General features: G+C 35.1%; 1 protein-coding gene and 1 non-coding gene across 2 annotated transcripts in view; both read left to right on the top strand.

The window, feature by feature from the left end:
• Positions 1 to 5,778: 5,778 nt before the first annotated feature.
• Positions 5,779 to 27,009, top strand: part of Usp12 (ubiquitin specific peptidase 12) — a 36,948-nt gene continuing 15,717 nt past the window's right edge. The window contains exons 1-3 of the mRNA XM_048801000.1: positions 5,779 to 5,790; positions 6,789 to 6,869; positions 20,791 to 21,066. Of these exons, the coding sequence (XP_048656957.1) occupies positions 5,779 to 5,790; positions 6,789 to 6,869; positions 20,791 to 21,066 (369 nt within the window). The remainder of the gene's footprint in view (positions 5,791 to 6,788; positions 6,870 to 20,790; positions 21,067 to 27,009) is intronic.
• On the top strand, positions 17,658 to 17,768 carry LOC125616185. The gene has a single exon (XR_007346826.1). It is a non-coding gene; the product is annotated as a U6 spliceosomal RNA (small nuclear RNA).

Genomic DNA, 27,009 nt, shown 5'->3' with positions numbered 1-27,009 from the left:
AAAATATATTGAATCTCATGTATTTGTATTAAACAACAACAAAAACTCTTTGGTAAGAGTTTGTCATAACTTTAATACAACACAAGAGGAAATATACTAATAATTTCATTTTCTAGATATTATAGGTTCATTAAAAACATTTTTTTTTTTAGTTGTAGATGCCTCACACATGCAAGGCAAGTGCTCTACTGCTGCTACACCCAGCCCCATTATTTTGTTTTAAGCATTTTTATTTCTTACTGAAGTATATTTTCTACATTCGTAAACAGTATATACTGAACCCGCTTAACTTCAAAATATGTCCTCATGGTTACCTTTAAAAAAAATTTCTCTTTAGATGCGGATGTTTGCAGGCCAGGAAATTGCTAAATTAAGGAAATAAGTTAATTCCAAAGTAAATTATTTTCTTGCAAACATCCATGGTTATTAGTTTGCTTTGGTATAATTTATATCTTAAGTGGCAGAATTAAAGCTAGTCCATTGTATGTTTTTCATGCTTGACTATATAAAAATTATTTATGAGAGAACAGCTGTCTCCTATATTACTTCCTTTTTTCCCAGTTGCAGATATTGTCTTAGGTTTGCCAACAACATTTAATATGTAATTTTTAAATTATCAAAACAATAGACCCAAGGTATGCTTGCAGTTTTAACTTGCAAATTGCAAGTTCACTTGATTGGTGATTCTTGGTATGGGAAGAACAGGACTTTATGTTTTCAATGATTCATAAACTAGGTAGATTTAAGGAGGTACACACAGCATTACACAGTTCTTGCTGTTGGCTGACTGTGTCTAACACTGTGATACTGTATCCTGACTTCATTCAGGACTTGTTAATGTTTTATCTTTAATAGACTGTCCAACATTTTATTATTAATGTTTTAAGGAGGTGGGATGAGCTGATGGATTCACATTTTGATGGCAATGTGGGAATGGTAAGACATAAGGTTGTGTGTCTGAGTAAACCAAGGTTCTGACCAGGACCAGACTCAAGCCTGTAGCTTTGCCAGGTTACTATCGTCCCTACATAACACTTGTATAATGGATCAGTTCTGTCATGGAATCTTTGTTTGGTAAAACATATCTTCATTTTCCTTCCCTGGTTACCTGAGGCCTAATGTATGCTAGGCAAGCATTCTGCCACTATGCTACATCCTCTGCCCTTTTTAAAAATTTATTTTGATGTGGATGAATTACTGAGGCTGGCCTTGAATTTGGAATCCTCGTGCCGCAGCCTCTCAAGTACCTGTGAATACAGGTGTGCACCGCAGCACCTGGCTAGACATCTCCTTTTTAAATTATTTATGTATTTACTTATTTATTTTAAAAATATATATTTATTTTTTAGGTGTAGATGGACACAGCACAATGCATTTATTTTTATGTGGTGCTGAGGATCGAACCCGGGTCCTGCCCGTGCTAGGCGAGCACTCTACCGCTGAGCCACAATCCCAGCCCCTAGACATTTCCTTTTAAAATGAAACTTGAGTTTCAGTAGTAATGTTATATTGACAGGAATATTGACTAAAAAAAAATACTTCCCAATATTAACTTGTAATTCTTAAGCACACCATTGATTTTTTACCTTAACTATTGGAGACTTTATGTTTAGATGTTTTATGGTTCTTTTAAAAAATCTGCTTAGAGGCCAGGGATGTGGTTCAGTGGTGGAGTGTTTGCTTAGCACACACAAGGCCTTGTTCTGTCTTCAGCACTAGGAAAAAAACACAATCTTATGACAAAACCAAAAAAATCTGCTTGGATTATTTCTTGTTCTTCTTAAACTGAAGGTATAACTTGTGAGAGTCCCAGTTCCATGCTGGGATTTCCTGTTGTGATCCAGGTCTTGGGTGGGCCTCATGTTTTAGCACCTGTTTCCTGTACTTCATTCCATTCAGCTGTTAAAAGAGACACTAAAAGTCACTGGCATTGAAAAATATTCTTAGTGTGAAATTTGTATTTGCTGATTACTTACTTTCTCCTGGTTTCCCATCACTTTGTTTTTTGGTTTCTATGGATTCCTTCTTTTGCTGGCTTATTTTTTTTCAAAGTTTCATTTTGTTTTTGTATGTTTTGTTTTCATCAGGAGGTCAGAAGTATGTAATTGCTTCTTCACTATGAATTCTGTAACACTAATAGGTATTAAGTCTAAAATTATCTTTTGCCTAAGTTACAAAAATAGGAGCAGAACAATCAGAAAAAAACAGATGTCTTCTCTGTCATGTTCTCAGACAAAACCAAGGAATCCTGCTAGAGCAGGGATTCTGCATACCACCATTTTTTAACCTTTATCCCAGTTAAGAATGGCAGATTTCATAAGCTGTTGTTAGTTTTGGTGGGGTCATTCATATTTTTAAGTGTGGAGATGGAAATTATTCAGAGCCATTTCTGTTGAATGTTTATTTGTTCTACGCTCATTTTAAATCCAGGGGTGCTTGATTGCCATTATTTGACATGATGAAATTTGTCAGCCTTAAGTGAAATCCTTGAAGAATTTGTGTTTGTAAACTTTTCTAAGATGTTAAAAAGTATACAGCGAAAGTTTGGTTTTGCAGTTGATTTCTAGCAGCTATATCTATTTTAGTGTTAAAAACACTTTTGAAAACCACTCATTGGGCTGGGCACCGTGGCGCATGCCGGTTATCCCAGCAGCTCAGGAGGCTGAGGCAGGAGGGTCATGAGTTCAAAGCCAGCATCAACAACTGTGAGGAACTAAGCAACTTAGTGAGACCCTGTCTGTAAATAAAATGGAAAAATGGGGCTGGGGATGTGGCTCAGTGGTCAAGTGCCCCAGAGTTCGATCTCTGGTATCTGCCTCCCCCCAAAAAAAACCCCACACAAACTCATTAGAAACCAGATTGTTTAGCATAATCACTTTCAATTAGTGTTAGGCTAGAAATAGGAGTTATTACGATTATTTTGGCAGAGAAAATCTTGAATATATTCCATGGGAATGCTTCTTTTGTCTCTGGAGTTCTGGGCCAGGGAGGACTCTGACTTTGGGAAATCCCAACAGACCTGACCACTTGCCTTAGAAATCAAATTAAAAAGTAATGAAGTAGGGAAGGAGTTCATTCAGTATAGCCACACTGGAAAGACAAGCGTAGACCAAGTGTCCTTAGCTCTGTCTTTGGGGGTGGATTTAAAAAGGGGAAGGAACTAAAGTGGGACCAAGAAGTGTGCACCCTAATTAAGCAGTCTTTATCAAAACTGTGGTCTGGTTCATAATTTTTCAGGTCTGGTTCTGTGAAGTCCTGATGGCTTCTGGGTAATGGCTCCAGGGGAGTCATTACCACTTGAGGGTGCAATCTGGTTCCCATCAGGAAATGGGAAATATTTAGGGGGGTGTTTCCCATCATGGAGAGATTTGCCTGAAAGGCTCACTTTTCTTGGAATCTTGAAAGTTTCTTAGTTACACTTGTCTCAGTGTCTTCAATCTAGAAGAGGAATGAGAGAAGCTAGATAAATTTAGGACTAGTTAACATTGTGTTACCAGTTTTTAGAGACTTCTAAGTGATTAGCACGTGTACATTAATTGTGTTAGGGTAGAGAGGAGACAGATAAAATGAAGGCAGAAATGTTAAGCTTTTGTCCTGCTTTTAGTTACCATCATACATCTCTAGGTCTGAGTGAACAGTTGGTACTTTAGCAAAAGCAGCCTCTAAGAAGGTCCCTATTATACTTTGCCTTTGCAGAAATCTGTATAGCAACAACATTACCATAGTAAGGTGTAGTTTACTGTGATATACTTAGTTTAGATTTATAATAAGGCAATTTTTTTTTCTGTTTTGATCTACTGTATTCCCTCTCTCCATAACTATAATTCATGAGCTGTTGAATTGTGTTGCTTGGCATGTATTGGCTAGGATTTCCCTAGAGTTTTGTGTTCATTATAGTCGTCTTCAGAGGCATTGATAAGTATGATGGAAAATAACAGAATATTAGATTAGAAGGGACTTTTAAAAAATGACATAATCTTTTAATTTCCTGAATAGTTTTAGTTGTGAAAATCTAAATTTATATACAGGCTTTTTTGAAAACCTGATAGACTTGGAACTGAGGGTTTAGAAAAATCACCAAAGATTCTTAAATCCAGAAAGATTAAATGATGGTGATCTATAACTGTTTTTATTTTTGCATTCTTGGCTTTCTCTTTCCAGCCTTCTGAACTGGCTTATGGTTCTGCTTTGTTGTTGGGATTTCGGGGCAGTACAGTGATGATAACTTTGGGACCTCTATGCTAGTGCTTGCCAAACCAAGAAAGGGTCTTATTTTTTTTTTTTGTTTGTTTTATGGCTATTCCCCCCCGCCCCTGTTTTTTGTTTTTTTTCTCCTGTTATTTCTTAAGCTTTTACATAGGGCAGATCAGATTTATTAGTGTGATTATATATCTGGGAAACTGAGGCACAGTGAAACTAATACTTGACCCATAGTTGAAACTGTGAGGTTAAGGATGAAATTACATGTAGGTACATGTATATGTAAGTACAAAGGGACATCTGGGGCGATTAGAATACAGAATGTGTTGCTGGAGAAATAATGTTCATGTCATTCTGTTCTTATTTCATTTTTACCCATTATATCCCATCCACGTATGGGACACTATAAAACCTTAAATTGAGCAATTTCATAGGTGTCTTATAAAAGTTTTTAGGTTTTTATAGGTGTCCTATATCTAAGATGGTGGGACATAATAGGTTAAGGGTCAGAAATGCTTTCCTAAAGTGTGTGTGCTGGTATTTTGTTTTTCTAGAGCGATTGAGGGTGTATTTTATTTATTTATTTTCATTATTTTATTTTATTAGGCACAGTGAAGTTAATACTTGATGTTTTATGTAATAATAGTTATACATAATAGCTGAGTTTATCCTGACAAAATCATACATGCATGGAATCTGACCCATTCCATTTCAGTCTCCTCTCTCTTAACCCCCTCCACTCCACTGCTCCTCTTGCTCCTCCATTATTCATTCTTGATTGGTGCTTTCTACACACCCATAAAGGTGAAGTGCCCTGGGGCATTTATATATACACATAAGATAATTTTGTTAAATTCACTGTGCATTTTGAAGTATATTTCATGTGATAGTTCCTTCTATTTTTGTGGGGAAGGGGTTTGACTTATTCAAATGAATAATATTATCAATTTGAATTTTTAAGAACAGGTGGTAAAAACATGGGTTTATTGATTATTTTCTACATACATTAGGAAGTTTTGTGGCAGGCGCTTGAGCTGTCAGGAGTGGAAGGGGAGGACTTAACAGCATTCCACCAGTTTTGCTCAGTGCATTTTGAAGTTGGTTCTAATAATTGTAGTTGTTATAAAATGTGAACTGATACCCAGTTTTAGAAATAAATTATATTCATTAACTAGTGATTATATCAAGATTTTTACATAAAACATCAAGATTTTACGTAAAACCAAAAGTAATTTCTAAATTCAAAATTTAAGATGTTATCCTTTTATATAACAAGTGCCTGTTAGCTGAAGGATATTAGAGGAAATATTTTGGTGGGACTTGACCACCAACTCATCAGGTACCTTTAATCCATGCTTATTTTCAGTCTGGACCTGTCAGGAAGTTGACGACAGGTGCCTAACAAAGGTTTGGGCTTCCCTGGTTCAGGAGCAAGCTCAGTAAGGAAGCAGCAGATGTGAGATTCTGAGCACTGATGTGTTGTTAACCATGCCCAGTGAGTGGAGAAGGCAGGTTGTGTGTGCTGGGTCTGTGTAACTCTTTCAGGTGTCATTTGTAGAATTTTTTTTTTTTTGCGGGATGGGGGTGGGGGTAGGTTTGTATTTACCTGGTAGTATGCTTTCTTGGGAATTTTCAAGATAAATATATCTAAAGTTTTCTCATTCTCAGAATTGCTTTCATTTCCCTTTCGAACTTCTTTGAGAGTCCAGGTAGTGGTATTCATATGTGTGATTATCTAGACTGGTGCTCTTGGCCCTGGTTCTTCCTTCTCACTTTCACAAGTTCTTCGGGGACCTCAGGTGCACAGAACTGAGTTGATCCTACTTTTAAGGCCATGGCACATTGTGGAAGGTTCTTTTATTGGATTTTATTTTATTTTTTCCTTCTTGTCCTCCAGCTCCAATTCCATGTCCCATTCCTCTTCTAACACGCACTCAGATGTGTTGAATGTGTGTAGATAGATAGAATAGTGTTTGTTAATTTTTTAAATTTAATTACATTCTTGAAATTTATTCATATACGTCTGTGTAAGTCTATTTTTTTTTTAAATTCTGGCTTTTCCATGTAGTATGTTGTCAGATCTTATAAATCTCTTTCCCCAATGGTCAGTTCTTGAGTCATAAATGATATTGCAATCAACATTCTTGCTACCTTTGACTCTGGGTGAAAACTTCTCAGTTAAAAACTTATTAGCCTACAGAATTGCTAGCCCATTGCATAAGTGCTTATTTCATTTCACAAAGTTTCAGCTCTTGAGATGGCTACTATCAAATTCTGCTCCTGTTTGAATACATGATTCAGTAGGAGCTTTCATTCATACTTAGAGAAAAGGAACACATTAGGAATAAAATTCCTTGACTGAGGTTTTGGTTTCATGGCAAAGTTCCTGTAAGCTAGTTTTCAGTCATTAAAAACCGTTATTCTTCTCTTCAATATCATCCTTCATTTTCTTTCAATAATGTGAGGTTAGTATGATAGGAGAATAGATGCAGTCTTTTAAAGGATATCTCTGTAATGCCTATATGATTGGACAAGGTTATGGAAATGCTGTAAGTACTAAGATTTTTTTTAAAATTTTCATTTTACAGGGCGCCAATGCCTCGGCATTAGAGAAAGAGATTGGTCCAGAACAGTTTCCAGTAAATGAGCACTATTTTGGATTAGTCAATGTAAGTATCCATTGATACTTAGCTTTCAGAATCATGTTTAGAAGCCAGTTAAGAAATGATGAATGTACTTCATAATTTATTACAGAAAAAATGATGATTGGTATTATTAGAATTTGATGCCAAGAGACTTGATTTACAGTTGTAAAATGATGAATGGAAAGGAAAGTTGCCTGAAGTTTTAGAATAGTTTCTTGTTAGCTTCATTTTTCCTATTTTGTGAAAAAAGTTTCTCGTAACCAAACTTGCATCTATAGTGTAGACCAGGTGATCTCTTGATTTTTTTTTTTTTTGAGAATTATTTAACTAGAAATAGTATACATGTACAGGTACATAAATATAGCTATGTAAATGCCTCCATGCATCCAAAGGGTATTTGTTAGTTTACTTCTGGCATAACCAGTGCTAGCTAGATATATATGAAGGTACAAAGTAAAGTATGCATTCCTATCTTTGTGGTAATAATTGTAATTATGCATTATTAAAATTCTGGAAAAACTTTAGAATGTTGTTGATTCTGAATGTTGTTGATTCTGAATCATTGGAGATTACCACATATCTGTTATATAATTGTTGTGTTAGTTTATTTAATACTGTTGTATATCCTGTTAGGTGAAGCCATAGAGAATGTTTTAAAAATTACCAGTTTTACAAAAACTGGTAATGGGTTCTATTGAATAAATTGGTGTTTCATTAAATATGAGTATGTAATTAGGATGTGTATGAGATGAATTTGTCTTGGAGTTTCCCTCTTGCTTTGGGAATCATCTGCATGTGCTTTGTGTATAGAGTTTGTAAGGAAGAATCCACAGTCCCTATCCTTCTTTCCCCTCCACAGAGCAGGCTGCTCATTACTCCTTCAGCTGGTTCTTTTCTAAAACTTCTTGTAATGTTCTGAATAAAGTGCTTATACTGCTGCCCCTCCCCCCAATAAATATATTGATTTCAGAAATTTTGTTCTCTCCTCTACCTAAAATTTCACTTTCTTCTTCTATATGTTTATATAGTAATTTTTAGTTTAGCCAGTGTTCAGTGTTTTTTTTTTTTAATATTTTTTGGATGTTGATGGACTTTTATTTCATTCATTTTATATGCGGTGCTGAAAATTGAATCCAATGCCTCACACATGCTAGGTGAGTGTACTACCATTGAGTCCCAGCCTCAGCCCCAGTGTTCAGTGTTTGAGCTAAGTTATACATGATTGTATTTTCTTCCCTTTTGAATGACTTTGTTTTCTTAGAACCTAGTAATCCGTACTTTATTTTTCTATGTTCTTAATTTTTGTTTGTTCTTCCCAAAGTCATCAACAGAACTAAAATATACAAATAAAAAACCCACCACCGCTGAACAGATATCACCGCCAGTTTACACTGAGTCCTACCCACCAGATAAATTCTCAGTACTCAGATGCCCTTGCTCTGGATCCTTCTGTCCTGTTCCTGCTGGGTGGACCCTGTGCCTGCCTGGAAGTCTTTTCCCCCACTCAACATGTTCCCTGTACCTTTTCCTTTTTTCTTAGATTCCCTGTTTGCCTGTTTGATTTTCTTCCTTGCTTTGTAGAACACATTCTGAAATCGCTTCTTTAAGAAATATGTATGGGGGATAAACTTTGATGTAATGTATATTTAAAATTTTTTCGGTTATTGTTATGGCTAGGTATGGATTCCCAGAATTTTTAAGGCATTACTTTTGCTTTTTGGCTTCTTACTGTCAAAAGGTCTGATATCATTCTGATTCTTGATGTCTTCTGAATGTGACTTTTTTTGTTTTAAATCTTCTTGGGGCTTTTAGCATTTTCATCATCTATAATATTTTATAGTTTGATGATGTGTCTGTGTCTCCCTCCCCATTATTGTGATGGGTATTTATGGTCCCATTTAGACTAAAGACTCATTTTCTTCAGTTCTAGAATATTTCTGATACTGTTATTTGGCTAATTTCCTCCCTGTCAATATAATTCCTTTCTGCTTTTTAGATATCCTGTTAGTTGCATGTTGAAATGTTTAGACTTGATTTCTCCAGTTGCTTATTTTGCTCCCATTTTGATCATTCGCCTTTTTGTTCTACATTTTAGATAGTTTATTCTGCTTTTTCCCCCCAAACTCTGCACTTTTTATTTCTTAGAATGTTACTTTTATTTTTTAGTGTTTTGAAAAGGTGATGTTATTATTTTTCTCTGGATATCATTGCTGAGATTTTTATTATGATTACAGGATTATTTTTGAGACCTCTGAGCTTTTCCCTGTTTTAAGCTGTTTTATTTATTAAGCTTTCCCTAAGTTTTATTCATGTAGAAAAGTGCTATTCTGAGAAGCTGATTGGAGGCTTTGTGCATTAGGTTGGTGCTTGTTCAGCATGGGTTTCACTCTAGGGTAACTTCCTAGCAAAAAGGGCTTTAACAAAAAAAATAGCTCCTGAGCTGCTTTGTCCCCTTCCCTTTTCAGTACTAGAGACCATTTTTCTGAGGCTTTCTTCCCCTTCTGTTGGGAGGATTCCTCCACTATATGCCTAGAAGTAGCTTAATTCTAGGTTTTATTAATACTCTTTGCTATTCAGTGTATCTCTCTGCAGTCCTCTGTCATGGAACCGAAAGGCTCTTGCTCAGCTTCTGTAGAGACTAAACCTACAATTGTCTTCTGCAGCACTGAAAGAAGGCTTAAAGTGGATTTGTGTTTTTAAGACACCTTTCACTCCCAGTTCCTAAGCCTTCAAGTGTCAATCTACTTTCTCACTTCTCTCCCCCTTCCAGGCACTTGGGATTCGTTTTCCCTCCTGTCTGCCTTCTACTGAAGTTTGCTGACCTCTGTAGTCTGTAGTTGTTTTCTTTATTGCAGTCTTTGGACTTTTGAATTTTTACCTAATATCCCTTTAATATCATTTTACTGGGATTTCACAAGAAGTAGAGTTAAGTGATATGGTTTAAAATTTCTCTTATTTAACAAGAAGTCTGGCCTCTACTTCTAATGTTTAAATTGTTCATGCTTACAGATATGCTTATGAACAGAACTGTCTAGTGATCAAAAGCCTCATTTAAATTCTGGGGATGGCAAAACCCTCTCATTATTATTTCCCTATGACTAACCACTTTTATTAGATTTAGACTCCAAAGCTAATATGTGTTTTAAATTGTACTAATTTCTATAAAACTCCTGTTTGAAATTTAATTGCAATTTTAATAGTGTTGAGAGGTAGGATGTTAAGGAGGTGACTAAGAGCCTTCATGAATGGATTATTGCCCGTACTTTGGGAGTGGGTTGGTTATTGTGGGAGTGGGCTAGTTGTATCCTGATAAAAGGGGACATTTGGCCTCTGTCCTCCCTCTGTCTTGTGTACTTGCTTGCGTTTTTGGCCCTCAGATGATGGAGCATGGAGACCTTTACCAAACGCTGGCACCATGCTTGGGTTTCCCAGCCTCTAGAACTAACAGTCAAATAAACATCTTTTCTTTATAAATTACCAGTCTGTAGGATTCAGTTATAGCAGTAGAAAATAGACTAAGGTAGTATCCCAGAAGAGCTTATTTTCTTTGGAACAAGAATACTTTGTATAACAAAGCCTGTTTAATTTTCTCCCATGTAAATATTTCAGTTTCTTCATTTTATACCCAGCTATTTTTTTTTACAGATAGCCTGAGAACAAGTAAAATCAATCTTAGAAATAATTAGATAAAATGAGTTCTAAGCTGATAAAATATTTTTCTGCTGTTTTTAACATAATATGATCTCAGTATCACTGATGATCAGTAGTACTAGTACATCCTCATTAAACTGACATTCAGTAATACTAGTGTTAATTACATAAAATAAGGATTTTGTAAAAGGCATCCTTTTTATTACTCCCCATGGATCAGTCTATACAAAGGGCAGTGTTTGTGTGTTTCCAAAAAGCCAAGTAATAGTAAAACCAAGAGAAGCAGAGGGAATAAAGTTAGGAAGAGACAACCACCAGAGGAAACTTGATTTTCTTCCTCAGAGAGATTAATTTCATTTCACGATTTTTTTTTTTTTTTAACCAGGAATTGAACTTAGGGGCACTTGACCCCTGAGCCACATCTCCAGCCCTATTTTATATTTTATTTAGAGACAGAGTCTCACTGAGTTGCTTAGTGCCTTGGAGGGAGGCTAGCTTTGAACTCATGATCCTCCTGCCTCAGCCTCCTGCACCGATGGGATTACAGGCATGTGCCAGTATGCCCAGCTGATTTTTTTTTTTTTAACAAAATATAATTTCTGGTTTTTACATCTTGTTATTACACAAAATCCTGAGATCTCTCGGGACCATCTATTACAGATGGATGAGTGCCTTGAATGTGCTCAGAAACTAATTAGTCACCAGAGGACATGTGCTGAAGTGGTAGTGGGATTAACTTTGATTTATACTGTCAGGCTTCTTTGCAATTGTGTTCTTTGCCTTTAACCATTTCTCTATAATAGTCTTTAAAAAATTTATCTTTTTAGTCGTAGGTGGACACAGTACCTTTATTTTATTTTTATGTGGTGCTGAAGATTGAACCCAGTGTCTCATGCATGCTATGGGAGTGCTCTTTCTCTGAGCCACAACCCCAGCCCCTCTATAAGTCTTTATTTTTCAGCTTCTGAATTATCGCCATGTTCTTTCTTCTCTTACCTATCCCTTTATTTGAAGGTTATCACACTACTTAACTCAAGGTTATAACTTTTTTCGGGGGAGAGTGCCTTAGTTAAATCAGAGGTCAACATTTTAAGTCATTTTCATCCTGTCCTTTTACCTGTCTGCCAAATGGCATTATAAACAATAACTGTATGTAGGTGCTTTAAGAAACTTTGTGGTTGATCTTTTCTAACAACTGGATTTTGTTAAAGTGAAGAGTATATATATTTGTTTCATTAATCTGTTGATATCTAATTGTACATTTCCAGGCTTAATTTCTTTTATAAAAAGTATATACAGAAAGGTGCTGTTAAATTTGCCTGATTATATCCCTTTTTTTAGCCAATGAGTGGTAGGATCACTCAAAAGCATTGCCTTTGGGAACTTTGGGAGCATGTATTTGGGCAGTTTTATTTTGTTTGGTTTTTAGTGGAGAGAAGAAAAGATAGTTATAGTTTAATTGACTTAGCATAAAATTAAATAGTGTTACTATGAGCATTAATGACAACCTGTTTTCCTTTAGTTTCAATTGCATGTGTTTTTATCTTGGAAGAGTATTTTCATAGATAATAACTTTTATGGCAGCTAATTATTTTTCTCCAGCTAATTCTTAATGAGTGGTAGATCCTATATCTATTACTATAATTTATGTCATACATAGAGTGTGGTTTTCTATTGGTTTATCTAATTTTTTTGGTACTGGGGATTGAACCCAGGGGCACTTAACCACTGAACCACATCCCCAGCCCCCCCACCTTTTAAAAAATATTTTATACAGAGACAGGGTCTCACTGTGTTACTTAGGGCCTCACTATGTTGCTGAGGCTGGCTTTATACTTTTGATCCCCCTTCCTAAGCCTCCTGAGCTGCTGGGATTACAGGCGTGCACCACTCACTGCTTATCTATTTTCTATTGATATATCCAAATATTCATTAATATTTCTAATATTATTGGAAGTCAGAGAAGAGAAATAGTAGTTTGGCTTAAGGACCTTTGGATAGGCAAAGGAACCTTTTCTGGCTGTGAAACATCCCCCTTACATGCCAGTTGTTTATATAGTTATCTAAAGTTTTTGAAAACATTGCTTTAATCTGATAAGTCAGATTGCCTCCTTGTATCTGGTTAGTACTTGCAGACATGCTGTATGATATTTTGGTCAAGAACGAACAGCATACAGGTCAAGGATGGATGTTATTTATGAAATTGGTCTCAGGAGATTATAATGCAGCTAAAAAATTCTATTGCCTACCTAGCTACATCTGTGATATAATGCAGTACATTGCTTACCCATCCATGGTGATACTGGTTTTAACCAACTTATTGGCTGCACTGCTAACAGCATAAAAATGTAACCCAGTATGTGGAAAATATAATACTTGATATTAAAAATAAATTGACTGTTAACTGGTTTATGTACTTAGTACACTTTTAGTCATAATTTTAGGATGTAATCCTACTTAAACAAAAAAGTTGACAGTAAAATAGTATGCTGGATTTTGCTGGCAGCAGTCTCATACATCTTGTTTACTTTGTCTCTTGATTGCATCAAGAGGCAACTTCAGATGATTGACCTGCACCATCAGGGTTTGTGTTAAATATGTTCTATGGTGCTTGCATAGTGACAGAATCACCTGGCAGTGCACTTTGCAGAATATATCCTCTGTGTTAAGCAGCACATGACTGTATTTTAGTATCGTTGGTAGTGATTTGAACTATTTGAATACCCTTCTTTCATTGTTTTACTATATAGTTCTTTATTATAATATTCTCATCCAACTAGGCCCCAATATATATGTATGTGTATGTGTGTATCTGTATGTGTATGTATGTTGGTCTCAGTAAATTGACTTGTGAGGCTCCTATGGAATGTCCTCCTCCCTCCCAGAGGATCTTTTGATTTTCTTCCCAGACCATGTTATAAAAGGCCATTTAATTTGAATTCCTCCTAGTCATTTGTTGGAGCAGGGTTCATTATGGAGAAGATAGAGAAATAAAATGAAGTTTTCTATTTTGGTTATAAAGTTGATGAAGGCATTGAGTTTATTCTCATCTAGTTTCTCTCCACTTCACAGCGATAGTCTACTTAAGATTTAGGTTGTCAGAGATCACAGAGAGTACCTGTATCAAACTCAGTGATGGATTTCTTGTCCAGGTATTCTGACTAGATTGAATAAATGTCACATCTGTTGCAGGGTCTGTGAAAGGGCTTGTGATGAACAGCCTGACGGAATTTGCATGGAGAAGTCAGTTTCCACAGGAAAGCATGGGGCCGCAGAATGAGTGTGGGCTGAGGAGTTGTTCTTGAGCATACTGAAAGTCTGATTTTGGATCAGCTGCTCAAGTTTGGTCCACTTGGGTGAATTGAGAGTGGTGGGTTGGGGTCCAGCTTGGGGACAGTGGAAGAAGTTGCACTTCTTCAAAAGTGGTTCCTGTAAACTGGAAATCCGTATGCAACAAAATGAAACTGAATCCCTTTCTCTCGCCATGCACAAAAGTTAACTCAAAATGAGTTATCAAATCAGAGACTCTGAGTCTGATAGAAGAAAAAGTTGGCTCCGATCTACATATTGTTGGGTCGGGCTCCAAATTCCTTAATAGGACGCCCATAGCACAAGAGTTAATAACTAGAATCAACAAATGGGACTTACTCAAACTAAAAAGTTTTTTCTCAGCAAGAGAAACAATAAGAGAGGTAAATAGGGAGCCTACATCCTGGGAACAAATTTTTACTCCTCACACTTCAGATAGAGCCCTAATATCCAGAGTATACAAAGAACTCAAAAAATTAAACAATAAGAAAACAAATAACCCAATCAACAAATGGGCCAAGGACCTGAACAGACACTTCTCAGAGGAGGACATACAATCAATCAACAAGTACATGAAAAAATGCTCACCATCTCTAGCAGTCAGAGAAATGCAAATCAAAACCACCCTAAGATACCATCTCACTCCAGTAAGATTGGCAGCCATTCTGAAGTCAAACAACAACAAGTGCTGGTGAGGATGTGGGGAAAAGGGTACTCTTGTACATTGCTGGTGGGACTGCAAATTGGTACGGCCTATTTGGAAAGCAGTATGGAGATTCCTGGGAAAGCTGGGAATGGAACCACCCTTTGACCCAGCTATTGCCCTTCTTGGACTATTCCCTGAAGACCTTAAAAGAGCATACTACAGGGATACTGCCACATCGATGTTCATAGCAGCACAATTCACAATAGCTAGACTGTGGAACCAACCCAGATGCTCTTCAATAGATGAATGGATAAAAAAATTGTGGCATTTATACACAATGGAGTATTACGCAGCACTAAAAAACGACAAAATCATGGAATTTGCAGGGAAATGGATGGCATTAGAGCAGAATTTGCTAAGTGAAGCTAGCCAATCCCTAAAAAACAAATGCCAAATGTCTTCTTTGATATAATGAGAGCAACTAAGAGCAGAGCAGGGAGGAAGAGCAGAAGGAAAAGACTAACATTAAACAGAGACATGAGGTGGGAGGGAAAGGGAAAGAAAAGGGAAATTGCATGGAAATGGAAGGAGACCCTCATTGTTATACAAAAGTACATATAAGAGGTTGTGAGGGGAATGGGGAAAAAAACAAGGAGAGAAATGAATTGCAGTAGATGGGGTAGAGAGAGAAGATGGGAAGGGAGGGGAGGGGGGATAATAGAGGATAGGAAAGGTAGCAGAATACAACAGTCACTAATATGGCATCATGTAAAAATGTGGATGTGTAACCGATGTGATTCTGCAATCTGTAATTGGGGTAAAAATGGGAATTCATAACCCACTTGAATCTAATGTATGAAATATGACGTCAAGAGCTTTGTAATGTTTTGAACAACTAATAAAATAAAAAAAGAGAAAAAAAATAAATGGCAAAAAAAAAGTGGCTCCTATAATAGTTTTTAAAGGTCATACTGTTAACATGATGTTTAATTGGTTGTCTCTAAGTGAAGTAAGATGAACCATTGGGTGTAGGAAGAAAATTATTGTTTCTAATGTTTGTTTTCATCTACAAATGATAGCTTAAGTTTTACTAATCAAACCACTGTTTTAAAATCTAAAACCCATGGTTTACAAACAAACATCTCAGTTTGATTACTCTCATTTAAATGTTAATTAGTAGAAATAAGTTTTTTTTTAAATAATAAATTTAAGATAAAACTTTAAATGTCCATTTTATATATATATATATATTTTATATATATATTTTGGTACCTGGGATTGAACTCATGGCCACTCGACCACTGAGCCACATCCCCAGCCCTATTATTTCTATTTTATTTAGAGACAGGGTCTCATTGAGTTGCTTAGCTCCTCGCCATTGCTGACACTGGGATTACAGCATGTACCATCACACCCAGCCGATTTAATCTTAATTATACTCTTATATTTAAACATACATAGTATAGTAGTACATAAATATTTTATAAATAATTACATATTTTAGGGATATGAGCTCAAATAATCTTTCTGGTGGAGATATGATAACAATATTTGTGGTGGTGTAATTTTTAAGATTTGGAGAAGGCAATTTGAAAGGATGAGATTGTATTCACTCATCAATTGAAAAATCAGTAGTCAGAAGCTGGGGATGTAGCTTAGTGGTGTAGCATATGCTTAGCATATGCAAGACTCTGGGTTCAATCCCAGGCACCCCTGTCCACCTTAAAAAGATCAAAAAAGAAAAGAAAAGGAAGAAAAATGAAATGCCTAGAACTTGAGAAGATGGTAGCTTTTACAATTTACTTCCTCTGATTTTAAATGTGGCTACATCTTTGTTCTTCAAACCAGCTGAGATAACAAAGGATAGGTTTCAATTCTAAAGCTATGTCTAGTTTAGAAATGAGTAGAAAGAAAATCATTCTATACCTTTTGCATAAAAGCTATACATTTGAAAGATTTTTAGGTTTCAGGAACTTGAATGAAAATTAATATTAAAAAGCAAGGCAATTAAACAAGTTTCAAAATTATTAAAAAGACTGAAAGTTATCTAATTCTGGAGAAATAATAGTTTCATCCTTTTTCTTTAATGGGATTGATTAAAGTAAGTAAAAGAAGACTACAGTAGTGGACTTAAGGGAATTGATTATAATATTACCTGTTGCTTTATAGTCAGAAGATGAGCAGGTTGTGTGGACAGTAGTGCAAGGCTGACTTCATCAATCTGTACAAAATAGAGATTCCTTTTAATTTTTTATCTTTCCCCATTTGCTGCTTATATTTTATGGGTAGATCATTCTTCACTATCATAATAGTTCTGATATAACTTTGAGTTGATATCTTTTGTTTTTATCTACCTACTATGGGAGTTAATGTTAGATTTCCCTATTTCCTTTTCTTTAATAAAGATGCCCAGATTATGGAAATTCTATCTTTTCTTTTAAGACAGAACCAAAGTTTGTTGGTCATTAGATTCCTTAGGTTTATAATATAAATGCTAAAAATTTTCAGATGAATTTATACTATAAAATGGAAAATGGTAAATTAATTTTTATAAGCATAGATTCTTTTTTAAAAAATTTTTTTAGTTGACAGTGGATCTTTATTTATTTATGTGGTGCTGAGAATCGAACCCTGTGCCTCACACATGCCATGCAGTGCTCTACCACTGAGCCACAACCCAGCCCTATGAGTATAGATTCTATTGTAGCTATGCTTAGTCACTGGGGAAGCTTTATTGAAGTATATCCGGAGTTACCTGATCACCAATATCAGTAAGTCAGGATCACACACTTTTAGCCTTTCTCTAGAAACCCTTTACAGCATCTCTCTCTGAAACCAGTGCTTTGTTTTGACTAGCAGTGTGAATGTGAAGTCACACATTCTCATTGGGTCTCATTCTCATCTGGAGAGGTCATGCCCTCCCAAGTGTTTTCAAAAACGTCAGTAAGTCCTGCTTTCATTTGAGATTTCTATTGATACTGTACTTCTTACTGGGGTAGAGAGGTCTATTGGTTTAATATATGTGGAAGAAAACGTGTTCAGACAGGAGGACATTGGAGATAGCAGGGCTTTTGAGGTTTTTTTCCCATGGAATTATTGGCTGTGCCTAGTTTCCATCTTCCCTCTGAATTTAGACTAGTTATATCTTATATTTGCTATGAATTTGACACATGATGATACAGTTTACCTCAAAGATTAAACACTTAGTGCTCGCTTGCTTCGGCAGCACATATACTAAAATTGGAACGAGACAGAGAAGATTAGCATGGCCCCTGCTGAAGGATGACACACAAATTCATGTAGCATTGCTTATTTAAAAACAAAACAAACCACTTAAAAATCATTTTTTAGAAACAAAAGGCGGTGAGTAATGTGAATACCCATATAAACCCATCAATTTAGCTTTAATGGTTACCAGTATTTGGCTAATTTCTTTATTCTCTTCCAGTTATTTCCCCCAAACCTTCAAGAAGAAGAATCCTAGTCATTTATGTCATTTTGGGCATAAAGTTTTTTTTTTAAATTATGCTCTTCCAACTGACAGGGATGTTTTAAAATTGTAACCCTCTCATTCTCATATCAAGATTATCTCAAGATCATCTAGTACTAGTGTACACGTTCAAATGTCTTCTCTTGTCTACAGGTAATTTTTTTTATTTTTATTTTATTTTATTTTTTGGTACCAGGGATGCTTAACACTGAGCCACATCTGCAGCCCTTCTTACTTTTGTTTTTTATTATGAGACAGGGTCCAGCTAACTTTTTATAGGTGATTTGTTCAGGTCAGGACCTGGGTGAATCCCTCTCCCCCTCTTCCTTCTTTTTCTTTTAAATAGACACAATACTTTTATTTCATTGATTTATTTTTATGTGGTGCTAAGAATAGAACCCAGTGCCTCAAATGTGCTAGGCAAGCACTCTACCATTGAGCTACAACCCCCAAGTCCCAGGATCTGGGTAAATTCTGTGTGTAACTGTTGTGATTTGAATGTGATGTGTCTTGAGTTCTTCCCAGCCTTTTTCTTTGTCATAACTGATTTGTGCAGAAACCTGATCATTTATCCTGGAACTATCCAACATTTTAAAACTTGGCCTATTCCTTCTTTGTGGTATTGTTTAGCTTGTTCCTCCATTATCTAAATTATAATACTAATTTATAAGATATTTAGAGAAACTTGATTTAAGTTTAGTTTTTTTTTTTTTTTACGGTAAAGAGTATTTCATAGGAGATTTATCACAAGTTACAACAAATTACTTATTCACTGCCATTTATGCTAAAATGCATTGGGGGTTGATCCCTCTGTTTTAAGGATCCCCATCAACCTTTAACCTAATACTTTTAGTTAGCATCTGTTGATAATTGTTGCCTACTCCATTATTTATAACCATTTCTTCTCATTTTATTTGTTGGAATAATCCTATAAATGAGATTTCTTTCATTAATTATTTAGTGCCCCTGAAATATGGTTCTTATAAAAAAGGCAAAGTAAAACTTGGATGTTTCTATTGTATATGATAGTTTGTAGCCTCTAATAGATACTAATGAGGGTTTATTCCTTTTTTCTTTATAATGTCATTTTAAATTCCTGGATCCATTTCAGTAATTTCTTTTGAGTGAAAGTTAATTCTTATATTCATACAAATAGATCCCAGGCTAATCCTGTACATTGTGTATTTCTTGTCTTAGATACCATCCAGCCATACTCCAAGGCATCCTGGTTCCTTTAAGGAGGAAAAAGTATTCAGAGATCACAGTCTGGGTGAAGGGGAAGCTCACTGCTTCCCTGCCTGTCCTTCCATTGGATAGAGTTTGAAAGCACACATGCACACTACATACATATTCACACACGTGTGCATGAGTTTATATAGATATTTCCAATTTAAATTTACAGGGCTTTCACTTCTCTGATTGTTATTACAGTATCCTTTTTTCTTTTATATTAGAATGTTTGGCTCCTAAGGGTATAAACATAATTTCTTGCTTACTTTATTCTATATGTATTTTAATTTCCAAGTAATGGTATCAATAGATTTCTTTGTGGTTCTTTTTATTCTTAGATGATATCTTTTGATTTCTTATATTACTGCTTGTTTTCTCTTTTTTATTTTTTTAATTTGTTCTAGTTAGTTACATGATAGTAGAATTCATTTTTCTACATTGTTACTGCTTATTTTCAATTTTAAGAGGCCCACCCCTTCCATTTTGTACTAGGGACTGAACCCAGGATATTCAACCACTGGGTCAGTGGCCCTCCTCCCTTCCTCCTTTGAGACAGGGTCTTGCTAAATTGCTTAGGGCCTCCCAAGCTGCTGGGATTACATGTGTGCACTACTGTGTGGGCCCTCCTCTTTTTTTTCCTCTGATATGGTTTCTTTCTTCTTTTTTTTTTTTAATAGGGGTACCTAGTAAGCTTTTTGTACATAAACATACTAGGCAAGCACTCTACCATCGAGCTACATCCCCATCTTGTTATCTAGTTTTTTAACTTTATATGTGATCTCACTCTGTAGAAATTATTTGAGAATTATTTTTGTTCCAGTTTTAAAGTGTTCCTCAAGTCCTCGTTAATTGACTTTTGGGTGTTCTATTAACTGATTTTTGGAGCCAATGTCTCTTAATACAAAAAATAAGGTAATAAATACTTATCAGACTATGCTTTACTTTATAAGGTGGGGTTAACCCTCCCTGCATTTTTAAAGAGGAGGAAATTAAAGTTCAGTAAGATGTAGAGACATACTCCCCTTAGATAGATCCATAGTTCAGGTTTTAACTGATGCTTATAAAGCAAGAATCATGCAATCTGACTTTTTAGGGGTTGTTAGATTGCCAGTTGATGACTTTTCAACATTTCAAGGGATCTTGTTAATTTTTGTTTTATGTTTTTGCTTAATGTATTTATTTTGGTTATGCCTCAGAACTTAATAGAAAAATCTTATTTTTTGTGTTGTTCTTAAAGAATTTTTATGAGTTATTTAAAATGTATAATATATAAAATGTTTAGTATGCCATTATAACAATGGGAATTTAAGGAAAAATTAGAGTCCTATGCCCTAACTAATATTTGTTTATAACTATATAGTGTTTTAAATCAGTTTTCATAGAGTCCAAGTTTATTTCATATATTTTATTTCACTTTTAACCTGAAATCGATGCCTAAAGCATCTATTTAATATTAAAATGGCTAATTTGCCAAATAATTATTTCTATGCTTTCAGATATTTTTATGTGGATTTTAAGTTCCCTTTCTTCCCCTTTTGTTCTAACTAATCATAGAAAAATTCTTTCTCTTGAAATGCATTGCCCTAAATTTAACTTTTTTTTTTTTCTCCTCGTTCTAGTTTGGGAATACCTGCTACTGCAATTCAGTTCTTCAAGCACTTTATTTTTGTCGTCCATTTCGGGAAAAAGTTCTAGCATACAAGAGTCAGCCTAGGAAGAAGGAGAACCTTCTTACTTGCTTAGCAGATCTCTTCCATAGCATAGCCACTCAGAAGAAAAAGGTTGGAGTAATACCTCCGAAGAAGTTCATAACAAGATTACGGAAAGAAAATGGTAATTCTTCTACTTCTGTACGTTATTGCTTATATAACAGGAAGGCTAAATGTAGCATACCTTAACCCACGTGTTTATTGAGCATCATCTTTATGCCTGACAATATATTGCCATTGAGGAAACAGAGGTGATATCCTGTCTTTAAGAAGGTACTAGTTTAGTGGAAGAAATAATTTCACAGTAATTAATATGAGGTGTACTTGGCATTTGAAAGTGTGTTATATAAATATAAAATTTCATATGTCAGGATACTTTAATCTTTTCTGCCTACTTGGCTTTTCTATCGAGAATGAAGTTTTTTTTACAGTAGGATTGTGATTTTTTGTGTGCATAGTACTTGCATATCATTAACTCATATGATCTATTCAGCAATTTTAATACATTATTTTCCCACTGTAGCCAAGGGGGAAAAGTACAGAAGCCAAAAACTTGCCAGAAGTCAGGGAAAGGAGAGAAAATAAGAACTGAGAACTTCTGGTTATGTTTTAATCCCTCCTCACTTTTGAAAACATTTACTGAGTAAGCTTCACCTTTGATTTTTACAAGCCTTTAACTTAGATATTGCCTTATTTTCCATGAGGTGTTTTTTATTTTGAGATTGTAGCAATTTTTATTTACTTAATCTTGCTTATTTGCATTTTTTCCAAATATTAAGCATTTGTATTTTTTAAAAATTCATTTTAGTTTTATATGGCAATAGAATCTATTTTAATTTACTTATATGAACATGGAATACATTACATTCTAGTTAGGACCTCAGTCTTGCATATGTATACACGATGGTGAGATTCGCTTTATTATATACATGAGTTTTTAACTAAGGCTCAGAGAAGTGAATCAATTTGTCCCAGGTCATACAGAGTTAGTAAGTAACATATCTAGTTTTCACCTTATTCCTAATAAGCCTAGTATTCTATCTCCTGGTATGTTGCCTCAAAAATTCAAATGGAATTTAGATAATTTGGAAATCTGGGTTTTATTTGATGTAGGTATTTCAGTCATGTAGAAATAAAGTCATATTATTAGATTGAATTGTTTGATATCATGTAGAAAAATGTCCACAGAAGTATGAGATGTGTTTAAGATTGATTATTAAATACATTGATGTGTAATCTCGCCCTTAAAATAATCAGCTTTTCTGATCATTATCATGTGGATTGAGATAAGCCTGAATCATATCTGGTGCCATGAAATACAAGACCCTGAAATATGACATATCTATAGACTATTATAGGCTTATTATATAGGCTTTATTCTGATATGTATTAAAGATTTGTTCATTTACACATACACCCTGCGCAAATATATAACTATTGATTATTGCTCACGAAACCACATTTTTTTTCTGTAATGAAGAGAAAATATGTTTACTTTCTTAGATTATAGATCTATAGTAGTATCTTGTTTTCAAGAAAACCAAAAGCAACCTTTTGGAATGTGATTGAGCAATTCCAGTCCTAGTTTTTTTTTTTTTTTGTCTATATTTGTATGAGATATGAACTTTAAAGAATTTATCCTGAAAATTATTGTGCATATAAGTTGAACTTGACATCTCCTCTTGGTGACTCTTAGTAATTTAGAAATGTTCAATATCAGAAGTTTGTAACTTAAACAGAATACATGTTATTTTCCTTTTCATTTAATAGAACATTTTTCTAGCCCATACTTATTAATCTACTGGATATGCTTTTTAAATGTATAGTTTTTTTTTCCCCTCCTTTTTTTTTAAGTTAGACTTACTCATGCTAAATACAGAGTTCAAGTTACTGTGTCGTATGTGTGTGTCCCTGGGCCCTGTGCTGGATATAGAAACCAGAATCTTGCCAATGCTAGGCAAGTATTCTGTAACTGACTTTATATTCATCCCCTCAAGTTACTGTGTTTTGAATTCTATGCAGTTATATACTTACAATTTTATATTTTCTTTTCAAAATTTTTTTTTAATATTTATATTTTTTAGAAGTAGTTGGACACAATACCTTTATTTTATTTATTTTTCTTATGTGGTGCTGAGGATCGAACCCAAGGCCTCACATGTGCTAGATGAGCACTCTACTGCTGAGCCACAATCTCAGCCCCTCAAAATGTTTTTATAGTATTTATTAGTTCTTAAATTTTTTATTGGTGCCTTATAATAGGGAGATTCATTGTGGAATATTTTTGTATGCACAAAACTTAATTTGGTCCAGTTTTATTCCCCAGGATCTCCCCTTTTCCTTCCCTCCTCTCTTGCCCTGTCCCCTTCCTCTACTCTACTGATCCTCCCTTCTATTTTCATGAGATTCCTTCCCCTGCCCTCTTTTTTCTCTTTATCCTCCCTCTAGCTTTCACATATGAGAAAAAACATACAACCCTCAACTTTCAGAATCTGACTTATTTTGTCTTCTTTATGGCTGAATAAAACTTCATTGTGTATACATGCTACATTTCTTTATTCATCTGTTGACAGACATGTAGCTGGTTCTATACCCTGGCTATTGTGAATTGTGCTGCTATAAACTTGGGTATGCATGTATTGCTATAATATGCTGACTTTAACTCTTTAGGATAAATATTGAGGAGTAGTATAGCTGGGCACTGTCTCTGCATTGCAGATATAGAAATAAGCCATCAGGGAACTGACAATCTAGTGTGGAGGAAATCAACAGTGATGTTATATAGTGTGTCATTGTTAGAAAGAAAAATAAAGCAGGGAAAGGGTGTGGAGAAGGAGGGAGTGGTCTATATAGAAGTGGGTGGTTGTGACAGTTGTCACCTCTTATAGGTGACATTGGGATTTGAAGTAAGAAAAAAGCCATTTGAAGATCTAAAATAAAAAATAAAAATGTTATCTGTAGAAAGAACAGAAAGTATAGTAAAAGGATAGCTTGACAGCATGGTGTGAATGGAGTAGGATTGTGTTAGCTGGAGTTGATTGCCAGCTGGACATTTAATTTAGAATTATTTAAAGTGGGCTTCAGAATCATATCAATTGGAATTTATAGCTGTGTGCCCCTACACACTAATTTTTGGCAATACATGTAGTTCAAATTGTTGTTTTGGGTCAAATATGCTTGTCTCATATCATCTTTAACTGTCAACTCCTATTGTTCATTCATTTGTTCATTCAAAAATTGTCAAGCACATCTTAATACATGGCAAGTACTATTGTAAGTGCTAGCTATATACCAGTGCATGAGATAAAAATGATTCTAGTTCTTAAGGAATCTGCACATGTATGTTTTGGAGCTGTATCTCTGTAGGAGAGGTATAGATCATATGGGTTACATCACACTTGAAAACACACACATATATCTTGGTCTTCCTCAAATGAGGAAATATTAGTCATTTATAAATAACACCTATAAAATAGATTTGAGTAAATAATTTCTTATATGTATTTCAATAAGTTCTTTACCCCCCCAAATTTTTTTATGATTTATAGAGTATTGTGTAATAAAAGCTATAGTTATTTCAGAATTATGAAAAAAATCTATTTTTAGGCAGTGACTTAATTTATTCTTTTGCATTAATGTTGGAGCTGTATCAGGATTATAATGGTTTATAATTATACATTTATTTAATAATGAAATTGTCTGTCTCTCCTAATAGACTGTCAGTTCCATGACGAAGGGAACCCATTTGTTTTTGTTCACCATTGTTTTCTCAGCATTTAATCCAGTTCCTGGCACATAGTAGGTGCTTACTAAATACTTGTTGAATGAGGGAATGAATGAGTGAATTGGTTTAATTTACCAAAGCAATTTTAAAGTCCATCTTTCCCATTATGCTCTTTAGAGTAGAGAGCCAACCATAAGAAAAAATTAAACATAATACCATTGACAGGGATTGTTACAAAGTCATCATATTGATATTTTGATTTTTATGTTGTCCTAGTACTTGTAAAGCTATCATGTCTGCTTTCAGGCATTGCAATATTCTATTATATTGACTATGTTTACATAAAAGGACTGTAAATTACTTAGAATCACCTCAACAGAAGTTTAAAGAAAATTTTCTGATTTACTTTGCATCTCATTTCCAGAGATTTCAAGTCAGCTGAGGTATTTCTGTGGATATGAAGTCATTGTTCCATAGCAAAGGAACACCCTCCTAAACACCCCCTCACACACATACCAGGGTAAAACCCCAGAACAAGAAACATCTGTACCTTTTACTATACCCTCTCCCCCAAAAAGGCATTTATTTTTAAAAAACACATATGTATGCCAAAATGATTTTTTTAACAGAAAAATTAGGCTCTTTTAGATTATGACATTGAGCTAGGATATTATTATCCAGTGTAGTGAATTAATCATCACCAATTCAAACTAGGGGCCCCAGGAGTGCTTTCATAAAGTCTTTTACTAGTCCTCCCTCATTATCTCTGGATTCTTCCATGACTTTCAGTTTATTTTCACTTTTCTTAAATCCTTTATCAACTCTAGCATGGTTATATGTTGATCTTTATGATGGAAAGATGAAGGTGTACTTAAGGAAGCTGCCTTAAGTTTAGGGCGTCAGGATTACTGGAAATTAGGCCCTTGGTAGATGGTGGGTGGGTTGGCAGGCAGATGGCCTCAAAGAAAAGAGGATCAAGGGTGACAATATGGCCAGATCTTGTACGCTGTTCATTGATGGCAGAAGTGGAACAATTTTGAAATGGTAGCAGAGACCCAGAAAGGTTCAAGAGAATTTGTTTAGAATGTGGTTCCTAGAAGCAGCAGAAAGTGTTGAGAATGAAGAAAATCCCAAGGATGAGGAAGAAAATAGGGTGTAATAAGTAAATTAGTATAGTAGTGGATAGGAGATTGAGATTGAGGATTGAAGGATTTATTATTTTCAGGAAGGGAGACTTATTGCATTGAGAAACAAGGTTAAAGTTGATTGTCTTCTATTTTCTGAACTTTGGTCTAGACCTTTTCATGGTGGAACCATCTGAAGATTCTAAGCCTGACAGATTGGCTTCAAACAGGTAGAATGGACCACCAAGAAGGTTTGCAGAGCTAACAACCTGCCTCACAGTGTTGGCAGTGGTAGCTACAGTGGCTTTTGCTGTGAGCTGGGATTGGAGAATGGTGGCACAGAGCTTTGGATTTACTATCTATCATGGGCAAAAACCAGTGGACACATAAGTATACCAGATTCAAGATCAAATAAATATTAAGTCCACATGGGCTGAATTCATAGGTTAAAGGTAACATAGGGAATTTGTTTAAGGCTAATGGAATCCTTCATGCTAAGCTTATAGCAGGGAAATTAAGTGTGGCTCCAATTGTATTATTAGGGTGTTTGATTTGAGAGCAGAATTTGCGGCATGAATTTTGGTTATGTAAATGTAATGAAATAATAAACAAGAAAAGTTTATGTGGATTTTACCATGCAATGTAGGAGATGTTTGTTAGGGAAAAATCTTTGGTAGGATCCATGAATCACACTTTTATTCTTTCACAGTGAAATTGAATAAGGGGACCTGACTTGAACCAGATAGATCATAAAAGAAATGGTGCAGACTAGACAGATGTAGGAATGATTTTTAAAAATTGAGAGGGCTTAGGAAGTAACTGGATATGAAGAATGTGCAACAGGCAGTGATGTTGAGCAGGAAAGTGGACATTTTGTACAAAAAGCCCTTGTTTATTGGTGCATATGCAAATAATAGATGCATACATTCTTTTAGTAAAATCTCTGTACAGCAAAATAGAAGTTCCTGTGGATGCTCTACCCCTCTCTCCCAACTCCTAAGTTTCCTCTTCCTTAGAAATAACTTGGTCCTGGTCTGGGGATGTAGCTCAGTGGAAGAGTGTTTGCCTAACATGTGTGAAGACCCCCCCCCCCCGCCCCCTAAAAAAAAGGAAAAAAAGAAAATTTCGATACATTAAAATCAACCGTTTTTTAATGCACCTTTTAAAAAATGTGTGTGAAATATATATATGTTGTCTCCAAATAGTGATAGTTAAATTTTGTGAAGTCTTTTGGTTGGTTATTTTGCATAAATGGGGAGGTCTCTTACACATTTTCAGCAT

Source organism: Marmota marmota, unplaced genomic scaffold (assembly GCF_001458135.2).
Source record: "Marmota marmota marmota unplaced genomic scaffold, marMar, whole genome shotgun sequence".
NCBI lineage: Eukaryota > Metazoa > Chordata > Mammalia > Rodentia > Sciuridae > Marmota > Marmota marmota.
The sequence above is the reverse complement of the archived record's forward strand: the minus strand, read 5'-3'. Positions and strand labels throughout refer to the sequence as shown.